This window comes from Equus przewalskii, chromosome 5 (genome assembly GCF_037783145.1).
Source record: "Equus przewalskii isolate Varuska chromosome 5, EquPr2, whole genome shotgun sequence".
NCBI classification, from domain to species: Eukaryota; Metazoa; Chordata; class Mammalia; order Perissodactyla; family Equidae; genus Equus; species Equus przewalskii.
Genome location: NC_091835.1, coordinates 13,292,567 through 13,307,324, shown reverse-complemented (window position 1 = coordinate 13,307,324; position 14,758 = coordinate 13,292,567). Strand labels below are relative to the sequence as shown.

At 40.1% G+C, this 14,758-nt stretch overlaps 1 protein-coding gene across 29 annotated transcripts in view; it reads left to right on the top strand.

Moving 5' to 3' along the window:
• Positions 1-4,348, top strand: part of DOCK10 (dedicator of cytokinesis 10) — a 263,891-nt gene extending 259,543 nt beyond the window's left edge. For 16 of the 29 annotated variants that reach the window (XM_070619966.1, XM_070619971.1, XM_070619960.1 and 13 more), the window contains 2 exons: positions 506-581; positions 3,595-4,348. In XM_070619966.1, coding sequence (XP_070476067.1) covers positions 506-581; positions 3,595-3,656 — 138 coding nt within the window. In that variant the 3' untranslated portion in view covers positions 3,657-4,348. The remainder of the gene's footprint in view (positions 1-505; positions 582-3,594) is intronic. The other 13 variants (XM_070619963.1, XM_070619973.1, XM_070619968.1 and 10 more) reach the window with 1 other exon arrangement.
• The last annotated feature ends 10,410 nt before the right edge of the window (positions 4,349-14,758 follow it).

Genomic DNA, 14,758 nt, shown 5'->3' with positions numbered 1-14,758 from the left:
ATTTGAACTAATCTCCCAATAGTGCCTCATGCATAGTTCCACTCATTAAATATTAGTTCCCTTTCCTTTCCTTAAATGGCCTAGCGCTATCAACACTATTCATAAAACGTGAAGTGTGTGCTACGAATCCTTTATTCTAATTGCCTTTCCCATATGTGTTTTGTTTCTTCTTTTTCATCCCCTTCTACCCACATCTTAAACTCTCCCTAGCGGCTAGAGAAGGAAATGCTTAATTGACTTATGTTGGAGAGAATTAATCTCCCTCAATAGGTTTCCTAGTGGAGGAAGTCTTGATTTGAGATTATTAAAGGGTCGTGGGAACCAAATACTCAGGAGAGATGCCTTGATAGCGTGGGGAAATCATAAATCTGAGAGTGAAACAAAAGGAACAAACAGTGCATCTGAAAGTTGGAAAAGGTGGTGAAGAAATGCTTATTTCCAACTGTAAATTGCCTCTGACCTTGAAACTTCGGGCAAAAATGCGTTTCTCTTTTTTTCCTGGCAGCTCTGTCGAGGTCCGTGTTTATACAGCTTCTGTTCCTCTGTGTCTAGTATTTCCCTCAGTACTGTAAGCAAAAGTGGTATGTTTTTCTTTCCTTATGTCTACTCTCCCTTTGTGGCCTTTTGCTCCACCTATCTCTTCCTAGCTGTTCATTTTCCCCAGACACCTCCATCGTGACTAGTGTTCTCTAAATGTTTATTTAATTAGAACAACTTGATTTCCATTTCAAGGTGCGCCCATATAAAAAAAAAAAAAAAAGCCTACTGAGTAAAGCTGAAGTTAACACCTTAGCTTTTAAAAAGAAAATTCATTCATTACCAACTTCTAAAATATATTTGTGCTCATTTGTAACCAAACCAAAGATTCACTGTATCCCAAAGTGCTAAAACAAAAACACAAAGACAGCGACCAGGTGATTAAGGGGAGAGGAAAAATAATTTCTTTTCCAGAAAACCTTTGCTCAGAAAAGCAAAATTTGACTCTGTGCTTCCTGGAGACTGACGCAAAGAAAATGATGTATTGCACAGGTCTTGTTACTCAGTAAAACAAGTAGAACTGTTGGCAGGAGAGATCAACTTTCTGCTGGTCCTGAGCTTCTATGGGTATTTGTCACATAGGTCTTTATATTGGACAGTGACCATAGCGTACGTGATATCTTCGTGAAAAGTTTTCCTTAAAAATGATTTACTCTACTATGTGGCCATTCCACATTTCTCCCTTAGATTAAAATAAGGACAACACATAAGCTTCTAATTCTGTAGGGGAGATTCTAGAGGACGAACTATTTAATTGATACTTATCAATCATAAGTATGGACTTTCCATAGCAAACTTATAAATTATCTACAGCAAGATAAGCTATGTTCAGGACAACCTTTGATAAGTGTTTCGGGTTGGTTGTAATGAGCAATTTCCTGAAATCAGGAACAGCTAGCAAAGGATACGGTCCTGTAAAGTCCGTGGGACTAAGAAATTGGGTATTTATCTCAACTCAGATTTATAACAAAAAAGTTTTTCTTGCTTCTCAATTTTTTTTATGAAAAGACATCTGACCATAATATTTGGGTTTGAACTCTGTGGAGAGAAAGGTAGTCAAATTTTAGCATAATTCTATAATAAATGAATGAACTATAATCCGTAACGTAGGAATCCCTTCACATACCTATCTACTCATGCACATATTCTGGAAATAGGTACGTGTGTAATTACGGTGAAAAGGGAAATTATACCATTGAACTTCTAAAAAGTAAAAATAGAGTTAGAATGGATAGATAGACATAGAAATAGGACAATAGAAATAAAATTAATTATGCAGGGGCCAGCCCAGTGGCTGAGTGGTTAAGTTCGCTCGCTCAGCTTTGGCGGCCCAGGGTTTTGCTGGTTCAGATCCTGGGCGCAGACATGGCACTGTTCGTCAGGCCATGCTGAGGCGGCGTCCCACATGCCACAGCTAGAAGGACCCACAACTAAAATATACAACTATGTACTGGGGGGATTTGAGGAGAAAAAGCAATAAAAAATAAAATTAAAAAAAAAAAAAGAAGATTGGCAACAGTTGTTAGATGCCAATCTTTAAAAAAAAAATTAATTATGCAATTCACTCCAAGAGTGCCCAGAAAATTCCTAGTTAAAAGGGTATTCTGAAGCCACCTATTTAATGAAAGAACCTTCAGTATAAGAAAAGAGATAGAACAAGATCAAATGGATGCTAGTGTGTAAGATGGAGATGCTGAGATGAAGCAGTTTAAGTTGCTAAAGTGACAAGCAGGCAATAATTACCTTTAGAGGCAGCCAGAATACCACACTATTTTATAAATAGCCAAAAATCATCAAAGCCTTCTGTGCTGGAGACGAAAGTAATTCATACAAGTATCTGGATGAAACAGAAATATAAATGCTCATTTGGAGTCTCTTTAAACATTTAGAAGGATAATGGCGTAGTGAAATCAATGGTGGTAATGGATTTCAAATATAAAACACAGAGAAAGGAGCAGGTCCACTATGCTACGGTGCCAGGCAGGTGCGATGCAACGGCTTTTCCCTCTTTGAGGCAGATACTCTTTAGACACATTATTTGCCGAATTATTTAAGCAGCACTTGTGACACTGATCATAAGGATAATTAATTCGTAGTGTGAGGTACTTGGACGCTGCATGCTCTGCAGGCACAGAAGTGGCAATTCTATCTTGGAACAGGGGAGCGCTGAAGCCTAGCAATTTGTGAAGTTAGTGGGAAAACCTTCATAACTAGAAATGTAAAATATTTACGAAGTCTCTTCTGTAGAGAGATCCATTTTAGAGGTGCCTGGGGTTTCTGTGTTTACGTATCGTTATTTGAACAGATCTGACGGGAAAGTATTATTTAGGCATATTAACGTCATTTTCAAAAGTAAAATCAGGTCAAGGTACACTTTTTTTTCTTATGTTTCCATTAATGCAAACATTTAAGTGAGGTTTCAGATGTTTCCTTTGTTGGTCGATTTTAAGAAGATAAATTATAAACTTTTATATTTTTTATAAATATATGTTTTATACTAGTTTATGAATTATGAACTTTATAAAATAAAATTCTGGAATTAGATGCATTCATAAGATTTTTTTAAGCATTTCCACAGCTATATCTGGTAGTTGAAGAGTATTGTGAAGCTACTTTAAATCTTGCCAAAATGGCTACATGGGCTTGGAAAAAAATTGGCCTAGTGGTTAAAGTTTGGTGTACTCCACTTCAGCGGCCCAGGTTCGTTTCTGAACATGGAACCACAGCACTCTGTGAGCAGCCTTGCTGTGTTGGCAGCTCACAGAGAAGAACTAGAAGTACTTACACAACTATATACTGGGGCTTTGCAGTGGGTGGGGAGGTGGATAAAAGGAGGAAGATTGGCACAGATGTTAGCATAGGGCAAATCTACCCCTGGAAAAAAAAAAAAATTTTTAATTCTTCAGGTCTACTTTGATAAGTGCATTTTCAAAATTTGCAGATGTCCCATGGGGAATTAGAAAAATCACTGTTCTGGGTTTTAATTTTGTGTTTGGAGATAATGACATGAACCTCTCTCTTACCGTTTTGTTGTGTTGTGTTGCGTTTTGTCCTAAGATTATGTGCAGGGACGACCCATCAAGGCGCGGAGTGGAACGAACCTGCACTCGAATAATTAGCAAAGTGACTCCAGCTGTGCCCACAGTCTCCGTGTCAACTAGCACAGACGTTTGAGGGAAAGTCTGCCAAGTCAGGTCCACCTCTAAGAGAACTTTCTGAATTTGCAGCTAATCTCGGGGAAGAGAAAGATAGATTTAATTTATTCGAAGTTTTTATGGTGTTAATATTTTTTTTTTACCTCGCTAGCTTGCGAATTTTGCCAGCCTCCAGATTTGCACATTTCTTATGTTGTTTTTTTTCTTTGAGTGGCATTGATCAAGCCAAGCTGAATATTTGCCATGAAATTCCACTGAATGTGGAGCTCAGAAGCAAACCATAAGTTTGCTGTCGGTTACAATATGTTCAGTACCCAGTCCAAGTACACATATTTTAAAGGTCAAAGTGAATGTTTTTGTAACATTTAAGCATATTTCAAATGTAAATAGAAGATTGTAAAATATATGGTTTTTACCAAATTCAAAAGAATCTTTTTAGTTCATACTTATGACAGTGCTAAAATTATATGAATAACGTTTCAGATACCATTATATTAAAATATTTGTGTATGTGTACAAAAGTGTTGATAAATACTAATCTTTAAAGTTTGTGGAGTTCCTTTATTTGTAATATATGTGTTCCTAAAAGCAATGGGATGTGAAATTATGGAAGTATTTTGTTGTTGATAGAAATAAAAAATACAGTTACTTTGCAATTTGTTCCCTCTTGAAGAGTGGGTGAGCTGTTACTGAAAGTGGCTCATTGCGCTGGACGTCTGCTGAATACATCCTACTCACCACTTATGATGCCATACCAAGAAGCCAGGGAAAGGACCTGAACATCAGCTGGGCAAATCCTCCAAAGATCAGCCAGACAGGCAGGGGGGTTCCAAACCTAGATGAGCAGACTGATTTGCAGAAGCCATAATGAGTCAGAATCGTGAGGGTGGTGGTAATTATTAGGACTGTTCACGTATATTCTGTTTCTAAAGTCTGTAAATTTGTGGTAGGATTGCACTTTCCTGCCTCTTTTGAAGTTAGACTTGACTATGAGACTTGTTTTAGTCATTGAAATGCGAAGAGAAGTGACGTGTCATTTTCAGGCAGACCCTTAAAAGCCAGTGAGTGGTTTTGCCCAATCCCTTCCCCTGATGGAGTCATCTCTGAAGCACATGAAGATGCAGATCCATCTGCCTGAGTCCCCGAGGGACCACAGATAGCAGAGACACACACACACACATTGCTCACTCCCCACTAACCTTGTTGGAGGTAGATTCTGAGTGAGAAATACGTTTTGTTGTGTTAAGGTCCCTGAGATTCAGGGCCTGTTTGTCACTGCAGCATTATCAGCCTATCCTGGCTGATCTGTATTTGTATCAAAGTTGTGACTGACGTTCAGCCAGGATGGGTAACCACTAACACATTCCACCCTCTGGCCTCCCTCCCTCCCCTAGCCAACAGCAGCAGCCGTGCAACTGAACTGAGCTGCCTCCAGACGCAGAGGCGAGTTCGGGAAAATCATTGTGTATTCACCCTCAGCAGCCGTTCCAAAGGCCCAGTCCTAAATTAGGAGACTTTAGCTGAGTTCATCTTTCTGCTCCGTAAGTCCACATGGCTATTATCAGCACATGAGAGCCAGGAGAGAAGATAGGACTTAGATGACATATTTAAATATTGTGTACATAGAAGTGATAAAAGGATATTTTAGGTGAGAACTCTGATCCCTCAAGATTCGCATAACTGTTCTTTTCTCAAATAGAGCCCACTGCTCTATTTAACGGAAAAAAAGAAAGAAAGCAAGCCTTGGGACGCACTGACCTGTGACCTCTCACTCCAAGCATCACTCCCAGCTTCATTCTGGCTCGCGTTCTCTTGGTTTCAGACTGCCACGATGAATATCTCGGCTCGTCTCTGCTCATTTCCCCATTTGGATCTTTAAGCTGCCCTGGACGTTAGTTCGGTCCCAGGAACCCAGGAAGTCTCTGCCTCTGCTATTGTCTGCCACTCAGTTCCCACCGTTAGGCTCAAGTCCTCATGCCCAGCTCAACCCACCATCCCTCCTGTCCCAAGGACACTGTCGGCAATGGGTTGCCATCCAAATCTGAAAATAAAACCTCTAAGAAAGTAGTTGAAAATAGTAGATCTTTTTACTTCTGGTAAAGGCCAAATATTCTATTTCGTGCATCACAAATGGCAATATGTTAGATGGCCTCACTGTCATCTGCTCCAGAAGTGGATCATAGAACGAGAAACTTAAGCACAACTGCTCTAGAGAGAATTAACTAAGAATCCTCTGCCTTAAACAGCCTTGAAACTCACCCCGCACAATCCCAGCACCATTTACTCCTTCCCTTTTGAGACCAGAGCCATCAAATTGGCTGCTGAGAGACTAAATCCAACATTCATGTTTTATCTGTCACACGCAGTGTCATTAATTTTTTTCAGTTAGATATCAACATAAATATTCAGAGACTTATAGAAAATCCCGGTTGCTGGTGTCTGTTGAAAAATCAAGGTCTCTGGCAAAGCTGGATTCACATGCCCACACGACAGCAATCAGTTAAAACTCAGACACTGTTGACCCTGTTACGTGTGTTTTCCGGCTTGCCACAGTCCGCGCCAGCCCTAATCGCTTACACCAGGTCAGCCCCTCCTATTTATATTTCCTGTTTAGGTCCCATAGGGATGTGGAGACCCCAGTTCAGACAAACTTTTTATGTCTATGTAAGTGTAGTGATGACTAGATGTGGAGAGCAGATCACCTGTTTCAGACTCAGGCAGGACACAGGTTACAATGCATATTTCTGAGCTCCATCAAACCTGCTGAAATAGAAACCCCTAAAAGTAGAGTCCAGTACTCAGCCCCATATGAGTCTTAGACACTCAAGGGTATAAAAACTCTACCGGGTCCTCTGCTAATTAACAACTCCTAAAAGTGTACTTTGCAGAAGACGACGCCTTGCAAACCAGTGACCTGGTTTTGAATTGCCAAGACACTGAATTCTTATTTTATATTCTTTTTCATCTCTATATGATCGTTTCCAAATGATCTACAGCATTTTATGTAAATTAACAACCTCTCAAAATAAGCTCAGTAAAAAGTGGTAGTAAATTTCCCACTTCTAGAAATGGGAAGACTGAAAATAAGACAAGTGGCGTTATTTCCCTATGACTCATGCTGGAAGGTATCCCATACTTAATAAGTGGATTTAGTACTGGGGCTGTCACTCCCGGCTCTGTCCACTCATCCATTCATCAGTGGCTACCTCTTTTTCTATCTTCATTTCAAAGTGAGAAATGCCCAGACTGTAAAAAAAAGTAGTGCGTCCCTTCATTTTTGGTAACAATTATCTTACAAATGAGTTTCCATTATCCAAACCTCACCTAGTACCTCCCTTTTCTAACTGTGTTCTCTTTCACTTAGAAACCAACATAAATGGACCAATCAGCCTGTTTCCTTTCTAATGATGTAGAGCTTTCAGAAACGATGGAGAGCATGTTAACGAGAAAGCTCTGGCTTTCAGAACACTGAATGCTGCTCTGCAGAAGGATTTCACCGTATTTGGAAAATGATAATTTTTCATCTTATAGGCTTGGTTAAACTCCAGAAAGCAAATATATATATATAATTTCAAATTATATATAGTATATAATTTCATATATTTAATTATATAAATTAATTATTTCATTATATATTTATATATAATGCATCCATACCCATTACATATATTTCATTACATAATTTCATATATATAATATGTAATTTTGAAATATATATATAAAATTTCAGTATTTCTATGAGCTGTTAGGAAATGAAACAAATTTGAAAGCAAATGTGACAAAATGATCCTAAATCACATTTTAGATTTGCTCATATTAGAAGTGGCCCCCATAGCCTCCAGCCCCCCATTTGTATCAGTGAAAAATTATGTATGTATAAATATATATCATTGTATGCTGATAATGTGATATTTTGATCAGAAAATGATGAAGTGCAGGCATGACTAGCCTTCAAGATTCTCCACAGGAAGGCCCGGCCCTCCTCCTAGCTTCATATCCTGCTTGCTTACCCACACATACCCTTCATTTTTGCCACACTGTTCTGCTCATTTAAATTAGCCTATCTTGTGCCTCCTCCTGACAGACAGATCCCTTTCCGTGTTCTTGAGCCACATAATCCAACCCATATACATCAGGACCCAGCTGAATTCAGACCTGTGGTGGAAGGGAAGCCACCCTTCAGGACTGAGACACCCACTCCCCCAGCTGCTGAGACTCCTGGCAGCTGGTGGCTCTCAACTGAGTCCCTCTCACCCAAGGTCACATCACCAGCCCAGAGGAAGCTCACTTTCAGTGGTTGGTGGGAAGTTCAAAGGCCCGGCCTCATCGCCCCAATTCAAGACAACTCTGAAGGTCCACCCGGGCTCCCCAGCTCCAACTGAGAGGCCTTTTGCAACAACATTGCTCACCCCCTCCCTCTGTTCATTCATCCTTTGAAGAGGATTTCCAAGAGGCATTGATTCCCAATACATTTCCTGCATTTAAATCTCCACCTCAGAGTCTGTTTCTTGGCGAATGGTCTAAGTCTACAGCTTTTCCATAACCTTCTCTTACGACCCTCACCCACCCGGGTATCTCATCCTCTGCCCTTCATTGGCAGGTCCAGGCTGGATCACCCATTTTCCTCTTCTCCTTAATTATGTTGTCAGTTATCATTTCATGTGTCCGTGTTTTCTTTCCTTGAAGGCAGATTGTGTCTTAATCTTCTTTGTGGTTTTGGCAGTTCAAATGAATGACCTGTCCTTCAGAGTTTTGGAGTTCAGTTCTCAAAGTTCTGCTGGAATGGGGTAGTTCCAGAGAAAATGGAACAGGGAATGGGGAGCAGAAGGAGAAAAAATAGATTGTAGCAAGATGGATTGAGGGCCAGAAGTCACTGGAGGAACTCGTGTCCTTGAATCTCTTTGATAAGGGGATGTTTTTGAAAGTATCAGAGTTTCCTGCTTTTTGGTTTCTTTTCAGTTCTCAGCCTCAGCAGGGTTTTGCCACTGCAGTATTTGGCACTGGATATGTACATCTGTAGGAGCAAACTTTGGCAGAATTATTAACAAAATGATCTTTTCATTTGAAAGAGTCCCAGCTCCTCTTTGTTCCCAGCTCCTTTAGACTCTCGTGGCTTCCCCATCACCCAGTTACCTGCCTAATGTTGCCCCGCCAGAGTCCCTGCTCTAGCCTTCCACCCAGACCTATCTTCCTTAAGCAGGATCCCCACCCCTTCTCCATCTGTGTTTGTCTTCCTTCCAAATGGGTTCCAATTCCAACGCCAACTCCAACCAAAACCAAGCTGTTGCCTGGGATACTGGGTTGAGGAGGATTATGTGAGGCCACTGCTGTTCCCAGAAGGCATGAGCAACCAGCGATGGGCTGGGCACTGGAGTTAAGACTGGCAGCCCATTTTCTGTGTCTTCACCATCCCTACTTGAACCCTGCTGAAAGGCTAACACCAATTTATGTCACACTATAGCTCCAACGACTGATTATAGGAAAAAGAGCTATGGTTTCCTGGGAAAATTAGTTTCTTAAAAGATAATCTTTAACACAAGAGAATGAATGTCTAATTGTTGGAATTTTAGGTCTTCAGATATTCTGCCACTAAAGTTTTCCTCAGCCCACACCCATCTCCACCATCTCACTGTATAAGCAATCATCTCCTCCATCTAGGCCTAAAGTCATCACTGAACACATTCCGTTAAATCAGACCTAGTGAAATAGTAAATGAGTTAGAAAGAACCATATCTGATAATGGTCTGAAGGCTCAAATAGGTATGTCCTTGGGCCAGTCACTTAAACTCTATAAGAGAGGGACGTGATCACTACAGAGCAAGTTGTTATGAGAATTAAGTGAAAAAAAACAGATGGGTGGGTACTTTGTAGAGTGATTATACATATGTGTCACGTGTTAGTCGTTAATTGAAAGTTTTCAGTTAGTAATCTTAGCAACTCACTCTATCTTCGTACATCATTCCAAAGCAATCAGCAGCTGATTCTCCTGTCCTCAGACGACAGTCGAGATCTGATGGCGACCGAAGGAGCTACACGTATATAATGCCAATGAAAGAAGTTTGAAAACAAAAAAAAGTTTATGGGCGATCCTGACTTTTTAAAGAGGGTGATAAGGAGTTTAAGGAGTGGTAAGAGTGGGAATCTGAGAGCGCCCTTGGCCTGTCCTCTGCACCTCCACCCTAGTTATGTCCTGGGACTTAACAGGAAGATCCATGGTCTGCTTCGAGAACAGAGTCCCATCCTGGCCAGAAGTTCATTTGCCTGAAATGGAACATGATAAGGCTTGATTTACCTATGGTCACATGAGAGGAGCTGCCATGAACAGAGGGCAGATAAGCAGATAAACATGTCTAGGTTCCAAACATGTGTGATTAAAGTGTTCCAGGAGAATTATGGAGATGGGGAGACATCAGCAAAAGAAAGAAATTCCCATGAAAGCTCTTAATTCCTTTGCCTTCTCCTTCCTCTTGATTTTCCCGTAGGGGATGCATGTGGTTGGGGAGGGGAGGTAAGAGAAAAATAATTTGATGGAAACATCATAAATCACAAGTCTCAAGAGAGACGCCACAGTGAGCACAGAGAGTTGATCTTAGAGGGATAGACGTGAGAGATCAAAATATGCCCATATGAGGTTCATAAAGGTCATTTGGAGAACATAATAGTAACTGAACCTGAGTAATTGAGCAAAAGTTTACAAAGAATAGCTTTAAATAAAACTAATGTCAGGGATTCTCCAGGGGAATCTGCTTGCAAGTTTCTTACATCATTAATATTAATACCCAACTATAAAGTTATCGTTTCTTGGATGTATTCCTAATGTATAAGCAATATTTACTTTTGAAGCTGATGACTTTCCTTGTATTTTATCAAAGCAATACAACTATACTGACTAAATTCAGGGCAGGTGGACTTTTGTAAGTTGTATATGAGACAGTGGCATTTGCAGGATATTTTATTGAACAGAATGGCCCATTGACTGAGGAACTTTATTTCATAATATTTGCATGGAGGTTAGTGAGCTTCTTTGGATTTCTCAGGGTCTTATCTTTTGCAAGGTTTTTTTTTCCCCTTGGATGAGCAATTTTTTAAAAAAGAAATAAAGAATAATAGTAAAGTTCTAAAAATCAATTTAACACAAAAAGGAGTTTTTACTTTTCAGCAAAAGTCAAAGAAACTGGAAATCGAGCCTGAAAGGCTCTGGAATGTTCTACAAAAATATTTCCAAGCAGTGACCCAAGGCCAGAGCAGAGGACTTTCACTACCTCAGCTCAAAAACACTTCTTTGAATTCCTAAAGGCAAATAGGCCTATGACGTTCTACCCAATGGTTTCCAGTTTGCAGCCTCTCCCTTCTGAACAGCTGAGCAAAAAAAAGACATGGATTCCCTTGGGCTTATTGAACTGTTATTCCTAAGCTAAAGAATTTGGAAAGTGTGTGGACCCTTACTTTGCCTTTAACGTTTAGAAAGGCTCCAAATAGGAGTCCTTTCCAGAAAGAAACTGTTTCCAATAGGATTTGAAGCCCAAGAGTTGCAGATGATGGTGCAAAACAATCTTTACTCTTCCTTTAAGGGACCCTGGTTCAAATACTATGGATATTTATAGCTACTACTGGGAAAGTTGAGAATGAACAGTGGCAGCTTTTTATAAACCAATATTCACGGCCTTCTGTAGTAGAACCTGCATGTGTATCTGTGCTAACAGAGTCAGAGACTCTAGTCAGAGAAGCGAAGCTTCTTTCTCCATCTTCCTTTCCTGTCTTATTGTTGGTCCTGCTGGAATGAATCAAAACCCCAAGAGGGGTTGGGTAGATGTCACACCCCAGAAATGGGGATTTCCTAATATAATACATTTGGCAAGAACAAAATGGGATGTGTAAAAAATGCATGGAACACAAATAAATCCAGCCCAACAAAGTAAACCAATACTTGCCTGGCTTCCGGGCGCATCACCAGCCCTGGGGAGTCTGAGGTTTCCCATCTGCAAAGTTCCCACACAATGGGGCATGTGTGTGTTTCTGAAGGATGTCAGGCCAACATTATTTTACACCTCTCAAAATAGCTTCTACTTGGCCTCATTCAGACGTACATCACTAAAAGTTGGATTTTCAAATCAAGTTGTCAATAAGATAGCAGGATGCCTTAAATATGAATAATAGGTTTTAATATTTTAGTCACTAGGAATTTTTCCACACTCTCATCAAATGTGCAGTATTTCTACTCCTTTCAACAGAAACTGAGAAAAAGTGACTGGGAACAGTTTAGGGCCCCTGGAGGTCTGTGAGCAGCAAGTCAGTTCCCTCTTCTGGAGGCCATAGAATTAGCTCACGGCTGGAATTATATTTAATTGCCCCACCCTTTCACCTCAGAAATGGCCTTGAGTGCAGTGCTCATTTGGGTGAAAGCTATGCTGTTTTTTTTGTTTTTTTTTTTTTAGGAAGATTAGCCCTGAGCTAACTGCTGCCAATCCTCCTCTTTTTGCTGAGGAAGACTGGCCCTGAGCTAACATCCGTGTCCATCTTCCTCTACTTTATATGTGGGACGCCTACCACAGCATGGCTTGCAAAGCGGTGCCATGTCCACACCCGGGATCCGAACCGGCGAACACTGGGACACAGCAGTGGAACGTGTGCACTTAACCACTGCTCCACTGGGCCAGCCCCATAGGTGAAAGCTATGCTTTATCTTCTAATCAGTTTCATCTCTTTATTGGAATTAGCAACTTTTTGGATTATCTATTAACCATATCAGATGATATGCCCTTTGAAGTCTAAATATTAGCATATTCTCTTTTCAAAAATTAGGAAGTAACATTTCCCTTGTCAGAATTTCCCACTTACATTTTCTGTACTGTGATATCTTGAGATTTGAATATGTAATTAAAATCAGGTCTGAAAGATTTCCTATAGCAGTCCATTGTCAAAGGCTGACAACAAACATCTTCTGGTCTCATGGGTCTAAGATGCATGGTTCAAGAGTAATGAAAAGAGGAATCCACAGAGGGAGCCAGAAAACAAATAGTTGGATCCAAACCTGTAACTCCTTGAAGGCAAAGACTGCATCTTGCGTGCCTTGGTATCCCAGAGGCCTAGCAAAGAGCCTGACATAGGGTCTCAATCAACACTCACTGGATACCTGGGAGAATGAATGAATAAATGCATCAAGAAAGCTATCAAGGTTAGACTTCCTTGAGCAATTTTCTACCAACTAACAATTCTTTAATTTCCCTACTGATACCATTCAAGGTGGAAAGTGTTAAATCAAAATGGCATGGTGGTTTTTAGCATGGGCTCTGGAACAGATACAGAACCCCAGCTCCACCATTAGTTGCCCATGTGATGTTGCGTGAGTATCCTTAGCCTCAGTTTCATCATCTGTAAAATGGCAGTAACAAATACACTGATTTCACAAGGTCGTTAAGAGGATTCAATGAAATAAAGAACCAAAAGTACTTAGCAACAATAAGAACTCAATATCTGTGAGCTATAATTATTAATATCATACCAAAAAAAAAGAATTCAAGTGAGAAGTTGGAGGTTATGAATTTAAATTATTTTTTATAATATTTATCAAAATAATAATTAAAATAAATGAATAATTAATGAAGACATAAACTAGGAAATGGGTAATTCATGTTGCCTCCTTACATGATCACTAATGAATACCTAGCACCGGTTGGAAGCCCCGAGTGGTCTTCCTCTCTGTGAGATGTCTGTGGGCAGGGATGCAGCTTCTCTTTTCAGAGAGCGCTGGCGTAGTGCACACTGTATTGTAGGGACTCAGAAAGTGTTTTTCGAAGTGCGCAAATACTGCTTATTATCTGCATGTATCCCTAAGGAAAGTCGCTACCTATTGGCTTGGATTTGGATAATACCTCTGAAATTGCCCACAAAAGACGAAAGTGAAATTAGCATGATCACTGACAAAACGAATACGGAAAAGCCATGCTTTCTAAGTCCAGCTGCACAAAACAGCTCTTTGCTCAAAGATGTTTCTATTTTTAAATTAGTGGTGTCAAAATAATTTAGCATAGAATTTACCTTCTATGTTAGAGAACCAACTTGATCTTCCTTAGTGACAGAAAAACATTAGGAAGATGTGAGGTTTGACAGTATTAAAAATGCCCAGAAGCTGTGTAAAAACAAAAGTCTGATGTAGAACCCTGACCTGCTAGGTGTTTCAGAAACTGAGATTGGAGACCCATTGAATTGATTAATGTTCTCAGGAATCATTTGCTGTAATTAACAGCAAAAAACTGGCCCAAAATACAGCAGTAAATGGAACTGATAGCTTTTCAGAACAACTCTGTGAAATAATTAAGCAGACATACATATAAGTATACACGTATCATCGTGAAAGAAATGGGAAACAAAACTCAAATGGAAGTGAGGACATGAGGAAGTGAGAGTAGCAGAAATGTAAAGTAAACTGTTCATTTTCTTATTTATTCTGAAAGCCAAGGCGTGTATGCACACACACGTGCACACTCACACAAGGAAATAGTATGATAATTTTGACTAGAGAGCAAGAATTTATGCAAACCACAAGTGGAAAATAGAAGAAAGGAATGAATAGGAAAATGACAAACTGCTGAAACCCGGCTCATATACTACATTTGGATTTCAGCTTAAACAAATTGGAGTAAATAAACTGAAGTCACGTAGTTCTGCATGTGCGCGCTCTGTTCAGAATAACGGCAGAACTTCCAGCCAGGAGGCTCTCCATCACACCCCAGTCTAACTCAGGAACTGCGTCGAAGGCTCAAGGAGCTACATGAAATCCACTTGTACACAAGACTGATATTCAAGCTGTGCCTCCTTGAGGTGCCTTAGGAGATTTTGATGTATTTGGGGAAAGAAGAGTAGAGAGAGAAAGGAAAACAAGAAAGGGAGAAGAGCAGAGCCAAAGATAGAAGTGAGGGTTGATCAGCAACAAGAAAACCACCAGATTAAATAATGGGCAGAGGCTCTGAATAGACATCTTTCCAAAGGGGATATCCAGGTGGCCAACAGGCCCATGAAAAGATGTTCAACATCACTAGTTAATAAGGGAAATCAAAACCACAATG